The sequence below is a fragment of the Corvus kubaryi genome, unplaced genomic scaffold (assembly GCF_017639235.1).
Source record: "Corvus kubaryi isolate FWS band 111438036 unplaced genomic scaffold, C.kubaryi_AGA036_p1.0 37312, whole genome shotgun sequence".
Taxonomy (NCBI): domain Eukaryota; kingdom Metazoa; phylum Chordata; class Aves; order Passeriformes; family Corvidae; genus Corvus; species Corvus kubaryi.
Genome location: NW_024581098.1, coordinates 4,648,072 through 4,663,025, shown reverse-complemented (window position 1 = coordinate 4,663,025; position 14,954 = coordinate 4,648,072). Strand labels below are relative to the sequence as shown.

The window sequence follows — 14,954 nt, the reverse complement described above, 5'->3', positions numbered from 1 at the left end:
GAAACAGTGGGATCCTTCCAAGCACTGGAAGCCATGCTGACAAGAATTTTTTAACTGTTTGGTAAATGCCAGTGCCTGCCATGGGACCCCAAGTTCCTCTCAAGCCAGTGCCAATGGCAGCCTCCCCTGCTGCCATGCCCATCCATGGAGAGTTTTATGACCGCTTATTCCTCCTGCACACTGGCCAAAAGAAATAGATTTTTCTGGAAATACCTTCCATGTGATATTTGTAATATTGTCAACAGACCATTTGCTCTTGAGATGTAGGGTATTTGGATATTTCCCCACTGAGGAGGAGGAGGATGGATGGCAATTCTGGCAGCTACACAATGGTATGTTGGGGAAAGGAGAATGCAACAGCTCACAAGTTGCTTGTATTTTTGTTCCAGTGCCTGCTTCAACCTGAGCTGCAGCCAACGCCTCAAGGTACATAAGGACACCAGGATCTGAAAAGACATCTGCCTGGAGATGCCCGCTCTGCACTGAGGGACAGTAGCTCCTCACTGCAGCCATGGGACTAGACCAGGCAGTGGGCACCCAGCGAGACCAGTGCTACCAGCAGAGCAGGGGGAAATGCTGCATTAATTCTTGCCGTTAATGCTTACTGAGTAAGGAAACCCAACAACCAGTGCATATTGCCTTTTATACAGTTGAGAGACAAAACACAGACCAAGTTACAACAAAGCTTAAATCCAAAATAATTACATTTTGTCACAATTCCTTCCACACAGTCCAAGCCACCAAGGAAGCGAGCTGCCAGCACCCGAGGAGAGACACGATTTGCTCCACAGCTCCCTTCAATCCCAGCGCAAAAACTTCCAAATGTTTGAAACGGGGAGCAAGTAAATCTTTTAATGCTCTCTGAAAAGCAATCAGCTCACCGAACGCATCATTCAGCAGCCTCTAATATAAAATAATTAAACCATGAAAAGCTGCTGCAGTAATCTTACTTAAAAATCCCAAATTCCTTTACATTTTGAGGATCTGATGGCACTGACTCCCAGTCAGACACATACAGGCAGGGCAGAGACCGCGGGAGCTTCTCACAGCTCAGCTGAACAACATCTTCCACTCCTTGAGCAGAGGCAGCTTAACTTTATGAATATTTGTTGTTGCAGCACAGCTATCCAAGAGATACAGCTAAATCCAAATTCATTTCATTTCCAGCCAAATTATATTTTGATGCAGGTCACTAGAAGCTAATCTTTCATCTTGGTTTTCATACATGAAAACGAAAACGAAAAAGAATTTCAGATTAAGCAGCATTTATCATCAAATTAAATTAAATCAAATGGAAAATTGCATAAAGAAACTCAGTTAAAACAATTAAATTAAAAAGCCCTTTACCTGTGTGAATGTAATCTTTGATTTTCTCAGAAGAGAAGAGAACCTTATTATTAAGCAAACTTAAAAGGGATCCTGGATTACCCTTTCCCCACTTCCCTGTACTTGAACTGTCAGTCTGTCTTCATGAGCAGACTTTGCTTCCTATCTGTCAGGCAAGCTCACTTGCTTGTTCTCACATGCCAGAAAAAGTTGAGTTTTCAGTACTGCAGGAGCACTTAAGCTGTATAGTAAGCAGCAGATGAGTCCTTTATTCATGATTATTTTGTTAGTTACATGCATATATAGACAGACACACAGGTGCATACACACATCTGCATTCAGTAATATAACACAGCTTCAGCAAAAACCTGAGCTCACCAGAAGCTAGCCTGCATTTAACCACTTTTTATTGATGCTCTGACAGCTCCAGTCTGAAATAGCATGTGGTAAGTACTAAAAATGAAGAAATAGCAAAGCTTTCTAGAAGACACCTATTTAAAATGATCTCATAAGTATTTCAGCTTAACTGAAGAAATTATAATTCTTTTTTTCATCAAAAAAACCTCCAAGACTTACATTACATCAATTAAAAATACATTTATGATCCTGGCTTATGGCAAAAGGGAGAGCAATAAGTAGTTGCTGTTTTGGAGAACAGCTCTCTGGGAAGAATTTTTCTGATATATAACGCAGGCCTAAGAGGCTCAGTAATGCCTTGGGTCAAATTTTTAGTGATGAACATTACCTTAGTTTCTTGGCTGGAATCCCCTCTGGCTTCTAAAAATCCAATTTCATTTCAAGGCAAATTTTGTCTTAGAAATAAATGCAGGAAACCATGCAATAAAGTTGGTTTCACCCAGAACTTGAGAAACACTGAGATTTGGGGTCCAAAGCTTTTCTTTGTTCCTTGGTATTTGGGCACTTTTCCTTTAGATCCCCATGAATGAGTTGGTGCAAACTGCAGCCCTTGTCAATTGGGAGGGATTTTCTGACCAGTCAGGAAGAAGCATCTCCTAATTCCAAGTGCTCCACACATTATTGCATGAATGTCAAGCTCTGTGAGTACCAACAGAAAGTTGTAACACCTCAGGAAAGCATCCAAGGACAAACGTACCAGAGGCAGAGTCACATACTGTTTACAAACACAACATACTGACACTGTTTTAGTGGTGGCACTGGGGTCTTTGAATGCATCTGCTCCTATAACCTAGATTTTTGCTTAGTGCTTCTGAACAAAATCCAACATAAGCCACAGGTAAAAGTTTGCATTTTATCATGAGGCTTCAAAAGTCATTAGTGAAGACAGTGACTTTTAAACACAAAATACCACTACTGTCTCTGAAAGCCCCTGAGATGTAAATCAGTGGAGATGGGGAAAGCAGTCCCAAAAAACATACTGGTGTTTCCTCTTCCCATTCCCTTGACATGCCCTTTGCTCAGGGCTGCTGCAAGGGAGGTGATGCCAGGCTGCAACCTCAGGCTGAGGTGCTGCAGCTTGGCTTGCATTTGTTCTTCTCCTATATGCTGGTCCTTCGTGTTTGGAGATGAAAGGTGCAGTGTGACACAGAGGCCTCTCCTCTCTCCTTTTGAAACTGCCTCCTCCTCTCTGGTTTTCCACAGTTCAAACGCAAGACTTTGAAAAAGGTTTCAAAGCTGCATATTGTATATGGAAATTCATGGCTTTGGGCAGGTTCATGATCAGGCCTGAAATTTCGAGCTTAAGATTAAGAACCTGCTGCCTAAATGTAAGTAGTTTTACTTGTGCTTTGCCTGTGTCTGTTTTTTAAACAGCAGCGGGGTATAAGCATTAGTTACCTGCTTTTATATGTGGATATCACCGTACTTGATTCCTTCAGGATTTGCAGGCATGGTGGAAGCCAAGCTCATGTTTATCTGCAGTGGAAGCTCAGAGGTTAAAGATCTCAGAGGAGGAGAGGTGCAGACAGCAGGAGCAGGTCAGGAAGAGGATGAGGTTTGCCGGGATGTGGCAGTAGGGCTCTATGTGGGACCAGATCTGGATGGCCACTCACCCCTGCAACCAGACCATCACCTGTGGCAAGAGGCACCCAGTCAGGCTCTGAAGACCAAAAGGTAGCAAAGGAAAGTGACAAAATGAAAGGATATGTTGGCTTGAGTTGGTAGGTGAAGCTGGGAAACCTGGATTTGTACTATTTGTTGCATTTTTAATTTGGATACTTTTTATCCTTGGCCTGCCACATTCCTGCTGGAGGCTCTGTTTCCAAATGCTAGTTTTTAGCATTGTACAAGGAGCTCAGATTGAAGAGTATAAAATAAAAATGAACATTGTAGAATCCATGAAAGGACACTTCATTTTTCAGTAAGCCAGCTGTAACAGAGACGAATCAGAAGAAACAGTATGTGCCCTTAGAATTTTTTAAAATCAGGAAGGAAGGGTTATTGGAAGCCTTACTCGATAGATAAGACAAAACTTGAAATATCACTGCCTTTTATTAAAGGAAGCAGAAGAAAAAAATGTTTCAGCAATCAACAGTAGACCTACACAGATGCAGAGAGAACACTGTGCCCATTTCTATTGCAGCTTCACCGATTTGTTAGGAAAGGAGAAATTTCAGAGCCATGAAAATCAAACACCTCTCCTATTAAGACAGGCCAAGAGTTTTGGTTGCTTAGCCTGGAGAAGGCTCCAGGGTGACCTCGATGCAGCCTTTTAACATATAAAGGTGGCTCACAGGAAAGAGGGAGAGAGGCTTTTTATCAGGATGTGTAGTGAGAGGACAAGTGGCAGTGGTTTTAAAGTGAAAGAGGGTAGATTAAGCTGGGACATAAGGAAGAAATTTCTTCTGATGGGACAGTGGAACAAGTTGCCTGGAGAAGTTGTGGATCTCTTTAAGTGCTCAAGGCCAGGTTGGATGGGGCTTGGAGCAACTTTGTCTAGTGGAAGGCACGGTGTTAGATGAGATGATCTTTAAAGGTCTCTTCCAACACAAAGCATTCTACCATTCAGTGAAGTACTAATCTAGTGGGATTTTTCAGTCTTTTTTTGATAAAAACACCCATGTTTTTCAGGAGGAAACTGGAGGGCCAGTTACCAGGATGGCCAATGCTTCATTTATCAGGAGCAGAGGCTACTCTCTAGGAGTAGCATTTAGGATAGTTTCTAGCTGTCATATGTTTCTCCCACGTGCAGAGCTGCAGTTAAATAAAAAGATTAGCCAAGATATATGCAGTTCTTCAGGGCTCTGCCAGACATTCTGCCAGGTCTTACACTGTTGGCCTATTAGAGTTTCCTTCCTCCTGCTTTCTGTTTGCAGTAATCCACTGGAAACCCAGCCCTGGAGACCTGCCTCACTGACCCCCATATTCATTAAGGATAATTGTTGATACTGTACAATGGAAAAGCACCAGCACAATTAAAACAGCTCCTTCTCATGACAGAGCTTTTGTGGTATTGGCAGAGAGTCCTAATGAGGTCCCCGAACCCATCCATCACCCACTGCAGCCCCTCCAGCTGGTTCCATCCTCTGTGGCTGTGTGCCAGTCTGACACTGTGTGGCACGTACAAGTACTACAGCAGCCACTGTCACACACGGCCAGGGGACACGTCCCTCTGCTTCACTGCCAGCTCCTTAGGCTTGGCACCTTAGAAATGTTTTCTCCTTCGTCCCTATTTTCTTCCCTTTTATTCTTCTTCTACCCCAGACTCTCTGTGAGGAATGGTTTTCATTTAATCCAAGCGTGTTTGGCAAGAGATTCCTTTTGTCCTGCCTAGGAGTCAAGGGCATTTTGAGGTCTTGTTGAGCAATAAATAAATACTTGAGTCGTATTTCTGTGCTTCCATTGTGGTGGCCTGGTCACTCATCTTGAGCTTTCCACCTTTGAAATCTGATGGAGAGAATGGTGTGAAGACACCTACTTCTCAAAGCCACTCTTCATGTCAGCTCTTCATTATGCCAAGTAAGAATGAATATAAAATGATTTATCCTGGAGGGAAAGGAGAAATGTTGGATCCAGGCAACTGAATAAAAATATAAATACTGCCAGCTTTCAACAAAAGTTGATCTTCATTGAGTGTGACAATCACAGGCCAGAGAAAAGAATTCTATACACAGAATACAATTAATAGTGAGTTTTTGGTGGAACTACCAGAGCTGCTGTTCCAACAGTCACCCATACAGGCAGAGGTAGTAGTCAGCGAGAGGCGCCAAGGGAATCCCTTAAAATAATGCTGCCACGGAAGCAAGGCTGCTAGGGAAATGGTCCAGCAGCACTGAGGGCCTGAGCAAAATCACCAAGGGCAACTGCCCAAGCAGGACTGATTTTCTGTTCATTCTGCAATGGCAATTCCCATCATGCGCTCACAGCACAGAAAAAGGGGAGAACACAGGAGCTTAGCCCAGGTTTGCAGCTTTGAGTCACTCTGTGCACAGAAGAAAGTGGTTACACGTGACGTGTGCATCTGGTGACATAAAATGTGTTTATACCTGGGCAGCAGAGCGTGGTGTGGAATGCCCCAAGCTAGCGACGACCGGAGCTAGCGCAGTCCTCTGCAACCAAGGACTTCAGGGATTAATCACCGGCGACATGAGACAGCACGTTAGGCTCTGTCAGCACCCCGGGCCCACAGCAGCTCAAGGACAGGAGCCCCAGGGACAGGGAGGACAGGGGACGTACACACCTAACAGATCCAGGAGAGCTCTGGTTAGACTGTATCACACCAAGAGGAGGAGCATGTCCAAGGGCATTAAGCTTGCACTTTCCAAAGAGAAGAGAGCTGTGTTTTTGGTCCCACCTCTGCCTCTATTCTTTATTCATATTTATAGGTAGCCATGGTGACTAATCAGACAGGAGATTTATGTCAGGCTTGCTGACTACTACCTATAATATATATATAAAATATACATGCCTGATTTAGGACAGCACTTTCCTGATAGGGAGATGGACATACTTTGATTTGGGCTACAGCCCTTCACTTCCCCTTCGTGCAGTGAATGCTATCCTGTATCCTGCAGATCTTTTTGCTCAGGCTGGAGCCAACTGACTGGAGCATTCAAAAAATGAAGTATTTTTCCTTCCCCTCTTAGGAGAGGGGAGCACAGATAAGCCCTAGACAGACCTGCTCATGGTGAACGAGAGTTTTCTTCACTTGTGAAAGCAATTCTGCTTCTCCCTGCCCCTCCCCCATCCCCCCACCCCCCTGTGATGCACATCCTGCCTCCAGACACGCTTCTTTCCTCTCCCGGAGGTGAGGGTTGGAGGCAAGTAAACCCCATCTGTCTCAAATCCAACGGCAACCACTGTGTCAGATCCTGCCCTGCTTTATGTCTCATAAACACGTATTAATGACTCCCTCCATAAACCCTTCCACAACTACTGTTGTGCTGTAGTAAACTTTCTCTTGGCCTGGTATCAGCGAATGAAGCTTCAGCCCAAGGGAATCTGGCACAGTAGCAACTTATCTGCATAACACGTGGATGGCTGTAGAGTTGACATTTCTCTCCACTGCCAATATCGAAGGAAGTGAGAACAGGCAACCTGCAACCTACAGCACAACATTGGTTTGTCTCTCATTTCCTCCCCATCCAATAAATGCCTCAGAGACTTTCTGCAAAGCAGGAATATTTGCCCATGGTCTTGCACTTAAAAGCATATCCAAGTTACAATTGAATACTTTCCTCCAAAACAAAGGTAATAGGGATTGGGAAAATAATGTTTTAGGTGAACGTCTGCTGTCTGGCAACAAATTCTTTGGGGAAACACAGCTCGATACTCTTGCTGAAGGGGAACGAGTGAAATGACAAGACAGGGAAAAGTAACATGTCTTGAGAGGTTAAATGCAAAAGCCTGATTACTCCTCTCAATTATCCCAATCTTACTCTGTGAAATTCACTATTTGAGAAGTGCTTATTTCCAAATTATAGAGATGAGCGAGAGGGTAAGTCAGTGAAATTACTAAATGAAAACCAACCCTTTTATATAATACATGCAACCCGACTGATTTAGTACAACAAAGTCTGTATGCATTTGAAGTATCATGAAAATAGTGTCTTTAATATACAGTTTATATACTTACAATACGCGGTTTAAAGTTGTTCATATACATTACAGGGATATTTATTTGCACCTGGTTTAAATAATAATCTGCCTTCAGCCTTTTACACAAAAGCCCAAAACAGCACAGAATTCCACAAAACCCATGCTTCGTTTTATAACGGAAATGCACTAAGCCAAAGTTTTGGGGCTTTTTATTTTTTTCTTTTTTTCCCAAGTGTTACTTTTTTGACATACCCAAAGTGAATCTAAAGCGCTAAGAACTAACATATTTTTAATACAATTCAGAAGATTGTCCAAGTCAAGAGAATCACTCTGCAGATTTTCACACTGAAAATTTGGTTATTACACACAAAAATTGTGAAGTTGGAACAACTCCTGGATTATTAGGAATTTAAGACATAACAAAATGAAGAGTCATTTATTGCTAGGTCTCAACAAGGGGCCTGCATTTCCACACTGCCCTGCCATCCCTATAAATAAAAAGGACGATCCCTCTTGCTTATTAGGATTTAATCTGTACCTTCTGGCTTGCATACAGGAACGCTGCAATTTCAGAGCATCAGTAAGAGGAGCCAGGACAGCTGGGCTAAGCTGTAGTCCTCTCACAGGGCTGGTGTTTGGCTTTTAAGTACCATGGTGTAACCTCCTGCTGGGCCCGCAGGCAGGCAACCCACTGGGAAGCACACAAGAAGCTGGTGCCAGCACAATTTGTTTTGTGGGAGGACAATCAAGAAGTTGATTTAACATGAAAACATAAGGGAAAACAATTATTTATAGACAGGTTTGAAACACGGTGCCTTTTCAGGCAGCTTCGCTGTTTATGCTGTTTCTCTTGAAGCTGTTGTGGAACGAAGTTCATTTAAGCGGCGAGTAAACCTGTTGTATTAGAAAATACACAGTAATACACAGTAACTTCAAACCCTTGCTTCTAGCTGAAAAGAATACTTCAAAATGCATTTCCCTTCTAATTTTGGATGGACCAAATGTTTTCTGTCTAAGTTTCTAGCCGTAGGCAATTTTTACAATATGGCAAGAATAAGAACGCAAGTATGCACTTTGAGTTGCTGTCAACACAGCTTTGGTTAGCCAGGCAGGCAGCAAGACAAAGAATCTCAATCCTAGGCACAATGAGCATTTGAAAGAAACTAGCATTTCCCCTCAAGTTTCCTCTCCATGCCTCCCCTGCCCAATTCAATGTCCACCTCCAGAAAAGCCTCCATGCCAGAATCCGGCTTTCACTGCTGAAGGCAGCATCAGTCCTTGTGCCAACATGCAACTGTTGCATAGAAAGGATGTGTTTCCTGGTGCAGGACAGAAAGACAGCTCCATACAGGATGACATGCCATATTTTTTGCTACCAAAACCCCCAGACAAACAAAAACCCCAAAGGTAACACAGAGCTCGGACACCAATAACCAAGTAAGCACCAGAGGCCTTATATTTATTTAATCTGAGGGAAGAAATCCAAGGTTAGGACTGGCCTGTTTTAGCAGACTGCCTCAAAAATTTAAGTGATTTTTGGCCCACTCTGGCACAATGCTCAATGGTTACAGCTCTCAGGCCCCAAAGACAACCAACACAACTCCCATCTACATGGCTGGACTCCACTACTGCCCAAAACCAGATTGGTTTTCCCCACTGCTGACCTCCACGCTGTGCCTGGCTACCTATTGAAAGATACCCCTTTCCATAACCTAGGATCCAAAGGCTGAGCCACAACACTCCACCTGGTCAGTTTGCTCATCACTCTACTGATTTCAGCAGAGCAGATAACTTCAGTCCAGCTTGGGCACCACAGCAGGTAGATCAACACTGGAGTCATAAAATTCAAGGAACACAAATTTTAGGAACACCTAAATCCCAAAAAATGGCTTGGAAAATGAAGGCAACGAGTGGCTAAGGGCAAAGGAAAAAGTTAAATGCTAATACATTATGCACAAAAAAAGTAAGCAGTGCCAAGCTAGAACGAGACAACTGGAAGGCCACCAATAGCAAGTTTGCAGGTAGAGGTTTTAGCTGTACTTTGGTGCACAGGCTCAGCTTCTGCAAACAATGCACATTGCTGGGCCTTTCTGTGGGCCAGTTGTATTTTGGTTTATGCATGTGAGATGTTGATGCAGCACGGTCATGAATGCAAATTCCACCAGTCTCTTTGCAAGAATAACCACTTCAAGCAGGTAAGCAGAGGTAACAGAAGAGGTGTGAATCCACAGTCAAAGAAAACTACTTTGTCAGGGATGTTAATATACTGGGGGGTGTTAGCAATATTTAATGTTAATATTACCAAGACTGCAATATTTTCTTTTTTTTTTTTTTTTAGATATTTTAGGGGTTTTTACCTAGAATTAACAAGCTGAGCAAAACAATGACAAGTACCTGACATTAAATATTTGGCCCTTTCAAATTTGAACACTCATTTGACACAGTGAGGTTTAAAAGGCAATTGGTTTCAACTTGCATCTGTCTACCAACAAGCACACACGTCTGAACAGTATCTGAATTTGATCTCATCCTATTTGCAGCTAAAATATTTTAGGATGCTAATTAAAAAGCATTTGGAGAAAGCTATTCATGTGTTGCTTAAAGCCAATACATTATGAAAAATAGGATTATGAAGTTGTGGGGGTTTTTCTATTGGGGTATTTGTTGCCTTTACAGTACCCACAAGAACTGGGATTTGCTTTCTGGTTGGGAACTGGTGGTTTGCATTCTGCAAGACAAATAATGCACCTTGGCTTCGTCATGGCGACATGACATGAAATTTGCCCCAACAACAAAAAGCTCTATTTGCTAATAAATTATTTTTAATGAGTCAATATGGCTGAGAAAACAGGCAAACCTAGCAGTTTTGTCCCTGCTCTGTATTTTCTCTTGATGCTCCCAACTATGTGCCCTACAATGGAGATATTTTTTTATACATCAGAAAGGTAAACAAGGCAGGTGATGGTGTTCCCCTAGCCAGGGCTCTGCTCAGCAGCAAGTGAAGGTGAAATTGCTCTAGCATTCCTAGCTCTGACCACCTGAGGATCCTGGGCACGCACACTTGCTGAGGAGGAAGGGATAACATAGAGTGTTTCCTGAGGACCTCCACAAATCCTTGAATCCAGTATATAAAGGCAGGGGGATCCAGGGGTTTTTTAGACACATTTCAGAGAGCTCTGTCAACTACAAGAAAACCACAAAGGACTATCAAAAGTTAATCCTATTCCTAGCCTTTTAAGCAGTTAAATTTGAGAGGTCTCCACGGGTAGACTAATACCCACGTACCATCTCTGTGCTCCCTTTTAACTGCTACTTACATGTGACATCTAGTGCAGATTTTGCAGCTGGGCAACTGAATTAGCACGTCCTTTGATGCTCAGCCCCTCCCACTTTGACACCCACATCCTTCTAGCCCACTGCAAACAAGACAGGTGAACTGAAAAGATCACAAACATTTCCTGTGGCACGGTCCAAAACCTCACTCAGCCCATTCTCAGCAGCATGCCGTGCTCTGTTTCCGATCCCTCCCACCTTGCCAACGCTTTATTTCAAAGGCATGACACAGGAGCACGATCACCTTCCCACACAGATCCGACCGCAGGAATAGGAGAGCAGACCGAGCGTGTTTTCAGACGATCAGAACAGCAGCAGAGGAAACACAAGGAGCTGTTACCTTCCACCACAGCACAGCTCCTGCAAGGGCTGTGCTAGCAGGCTGCTGCAGCAGGCAGGATCTGCTGAGAAAGGAGTCTGTGCACTGAACTGCTTTTCCCATGAGAAAGCTGCGCGACCAGAAGTCATGCTATTTACTCCAGTCATCCGACTACAAAAGCAACTTTTGAAATCTACAGGTCATAAACTTTTAATTCGCCAGGGCAGAGTGGCTCAGTAGAAAATCCCCCTTCTCCCTCCCCTCTGGGCAACGAGCTAAGCATGACTCTTGGTTTAAAAACATTTAACTCTTTTTGCTCAAAGTAACATGGAAAATGCATCCATGTTACAGATAGTCAGGAAGATACTGTGAATAAAAATAATGCTGCAAGAATAGTGTGCTAGTGGCACTTCACAGCAATTCTTAACATTTTCAGATGTAGTGTCAAAACCAATGCTTTTGTATATCTGCAAGTCACAGCACGTTGCCAAGTATTATGTGAACAGAAATAATCCCATAAGAAATACCTTTTTTTGCAGTTAACACAAAACTGTAAACTGGATTGGTGTGTGTCTTTCAGCATCAAATTGTTCAGTAATAAATACGACTAAGTCTTAACAGACTATGGAGTCAAAGTTCCCTTAGTGTCCGGTTTTTAGCAGCTGTTGAATATTCAGGGATGCACAAAGGCACACCTCTGCAGGTTCTCTACCTTTATTATTGACATAGAAAAAAAAGTCCATTCACCACTGAAAAATGTTTATCTGCATAGTAAGAATTTTTCTACTACTATTTACAGGAAGGATTTTTAGTGCAAAAAACAGGAAGCGATGTATTAGCTCAAATGTATCGAGCACACCTCATACAGTTTCACTAAAAGCTAGCCAGCATCACATCTTGGGCCGCCAGCCATTAATGAACTGTAATATTTTCTTAACCTGCAATTTGCTTAGCTTGAAGTCTTCTGATAGGATTTCTTCTGTAAGCTGAACCAGTAAATTGCCATCAATCTTCTCCGTGACAAAAAACGATATGACATCTTCTGACAGACCAATAAACCTCAGCGATTTAGACACTTCCTCTATCGAGAGTCCAGAAAGGTCTGTGGGTGGCTGCCAGGGAGAGCCATCCCCACAAGACCTCGGTGCTAACTGGAGGTGGAGGGGAGACGAGAAGGGGTAAGACACAGAGAATGTATCCTGCATGCCCTTTTTAGCAAGATACTGGTCTTCCAAGATGTCTGGAGAGCCAGTTTTTGATTCCTCCTCGGCACCATCTATTTTCAGTGGCAAGGGACACATGTCTGTAACCATCTTATCTTCACTTGACTTGGGTGCCCGAGGAGGTAAGGCAGGACACGAATGGCTCTGCTTTGTGTTGCTGACTCCCAGAGTTTTCTCATCAGTGCAGTCTAGAGAGTAACTTGCTGACTTTGGACAGCTGGAGATGGTGTTTGTGAACTCTGCTGGAGTCAGCGGGGAGTACCCCGTTGGGAGCTCACAGCCATCGAAGTCAAAAGTCAAAGGTGCTGGACAGTTTCTCTTTGGCGTACCTGGAGTCTTCTGTCTGGGGTAACTGTAGCTCCTGCTTGGATCAAGCAGGAAATCACTCCTGTTCAGGCCTTCAGCAGTTCCTGAAAAATGGTTTGGCCAAGATAACCTCGAAGGCAGAGCTTCAGCTGAGGGGCTTCCCAAAGGCATTGTGGTCTCAGGCTCTTTGGATTCAGATTTCATCATGTTACACGGGTAGCAGGAAACGGGTGGGCTCTCAGTTGGGTTGGTGTTGTCGCTCTCTGTGACATTACTTAAGGAACAAGGCAGAAAAGATGTTGTTAGTAAGAAAAAAATTGGCATTTCAATAAACTCATAAATCATCTGACAGAGTCAGAGGGTGACCGTCACAAGGAAAGAATCTTCTTTCCTCCAGCAGAACTTTTCACATTTGAATTAACATGTTTGAATTAATGCACTGACAGTTCCTTCACCCCTTCTATAAGCCTGACAAGATGCTGATATACCCAAAAGCCTCATGTCTTGTTTTTTCAAGCTCATAAAAACAGTAGATGTCTCAATTCAGTTCTGTGTCATCACACAAATACTCAGTTTTTCACTGTTGAATTCCTGAGGGATACCACCATGGATGAGAAACAGCCTCACATACACTAGAAAGATGTTCTAGTCCAGTACTTTTCTATATATATAGCACAGATGTGTCATGGTATGCAAAAGCTCATATGAGGGGCAGGTCACCCTGCACTAGGCCATGTGCACCAGGGCAGAGTACAGAGACACAGAGTGAGTTAATGCTCACTGCCAAAGGATTAGTTTTAGCAGGAAGGGTAAGCAGACCTAGCTGGATGTGCTGAAGTATCAGGCTTTAAGCTTACCCACAGTAACTTGTTGATGTGTCTGGATCTTTAAAATGCTTTGATGTCAAACACTTGCTGTTCAAAGGCACCTAAAGAAAGTTACCCTGATCCACTTCCAGGTGGTGAACTAAGCTCAGCCTGTCCCAGGGAACTGATGGTTTATATCCAGGCGTTCCCAAGAGACGGAGACGACAACAAAAGCACGCAAGCTGTTATCAAAAGCAAATGTTTGCTGATTCTATGCCACTTTCTAAAAGAAAATGTGAAAGATTGTGCTGATCTTTGGAATTTTGGCCAACTAAACCAGAACACTGGAAAAACACTTAGCAGACTTATAAATCCTTACTCAACAGAACAGACAGAAACCACCAGTTGAAAAAAATTGTTTTAATTAGTCACCTATCTCTCCTGAGAACTAACTACTCAAAAAAGAAACTCAACAGTCACCCCATGACAGCTCAGTGGAAACTGCTTGAGAATGGAGCAGTTATCAAAAACCAGCATAGTTTTCAGTGGATTGACACAAAATTACTTCCCCGTGTACTTACAGTGGATCAGAGAGGAAGCCAGCCTGGACTTGCCCAGATCAAATACACAGTGCAGATGCATAAAACCAGCTCTAATCTGCATCACTGGAAAATATCCATCCCAACAGATGCAGTTTCCCTCTTTCTAACCATCCCTCAGTCTCCATTCCGTGCCTTCCGAACTTTTCGTCTCTTTACGTCACTAATACAAGTCTGACAGGTAAAGCAGCTGGATATTTACAGTAGGAGAGATGGAGTTTTCCCCACTCAGCAGGGATACACCATCAGCTGGTCACTTCTGGCTGCTGAAAGGCCAACTAGTGTATTGCACACAGTGCAAATCATTTTTCACAAACCAAGCCATCAAGCTGAGGAAACAGTCAGCGAGGTGTTGTAAACAACCAATAATACAGAGCAATTAAATTGATTGATCCTGTTTCTGTTCTCTAATTCCATACTAGAACTGGAACATTTATTGATTTCAAAAATTAATGGAATTTCTGAAAACTGATAAAATAACATTTTAACATTTTCAAAGTACTTCCTTATTCATCCTCCACTAAAATTAACTCCCTGGGACTTGGTGCCAAAGGATGCAAGACAAGCCTCAAACACAGCTTAAGTCAGGCATCAGGCATTTTTAGAGGCAGATAAGGACAAATCATACTGACTTTGTTTCTGTTTAAAATATTGCCTGCAACCTTTCGTGATCCAGAAAACAAGACCGTTGATATAAATGGCAAAGCAACTTCACCAGCAATCTGGCTACTCCACACAATGCCAATTTTCTAGTAGCTTCCTTTGCAACACAGAGGTGTTGGTAGGTCAACTCTACCAAAATGGAGATGTCTGGTCTGGACCCAGGTGGAGATGAATTTCATGCAAATACTGTGAAGTTCAAGGCAAGTCATTGAATCACAGAATTGTTTAGGTTGGAAAAAACCTCTAAGATCATCAATCCAACCATTACACAGCACTGCCAAGTCCACACTAAACCATGTCCCCAGGTGACACATATACACTTTTTTTGAACACTTTCAGGCATAGTGACTTCAACACTTCCCTG

The 14,954-nt window shown here is 43.0% G+C and overlaps 1 protein-coding gene across 3 annotated transcripts in view; it reads right to left on the bottom strand.

Moving 5' to 3' along the window:
• Positions 1–7,335: 7,335 nt before the first annotated feature.
• The window catches only part of GAREM1 (GRB2 associated regulator of MAPK1 subtype 1), a 102,398-nt gene continuing 94,779 nt past the window's right edge, over positions 7,336–14,954 (bottom strand). For all 3 annotated transcript variants that reach the window (XM_042029094.1, XM_042029096.1, XM_042029095.1), the window contains one exon: positions 7,336–12,796. In XM_042029094.1, coding sequence (XP_041885028.1) covers positions 11,884–12,796 — 913 coding nt within the window. In that variant the 3' untranslated portion in view covers positions 7,336–11,883. The remainder of the gene's footprint in view (positions 12,797–14,954) is intronic.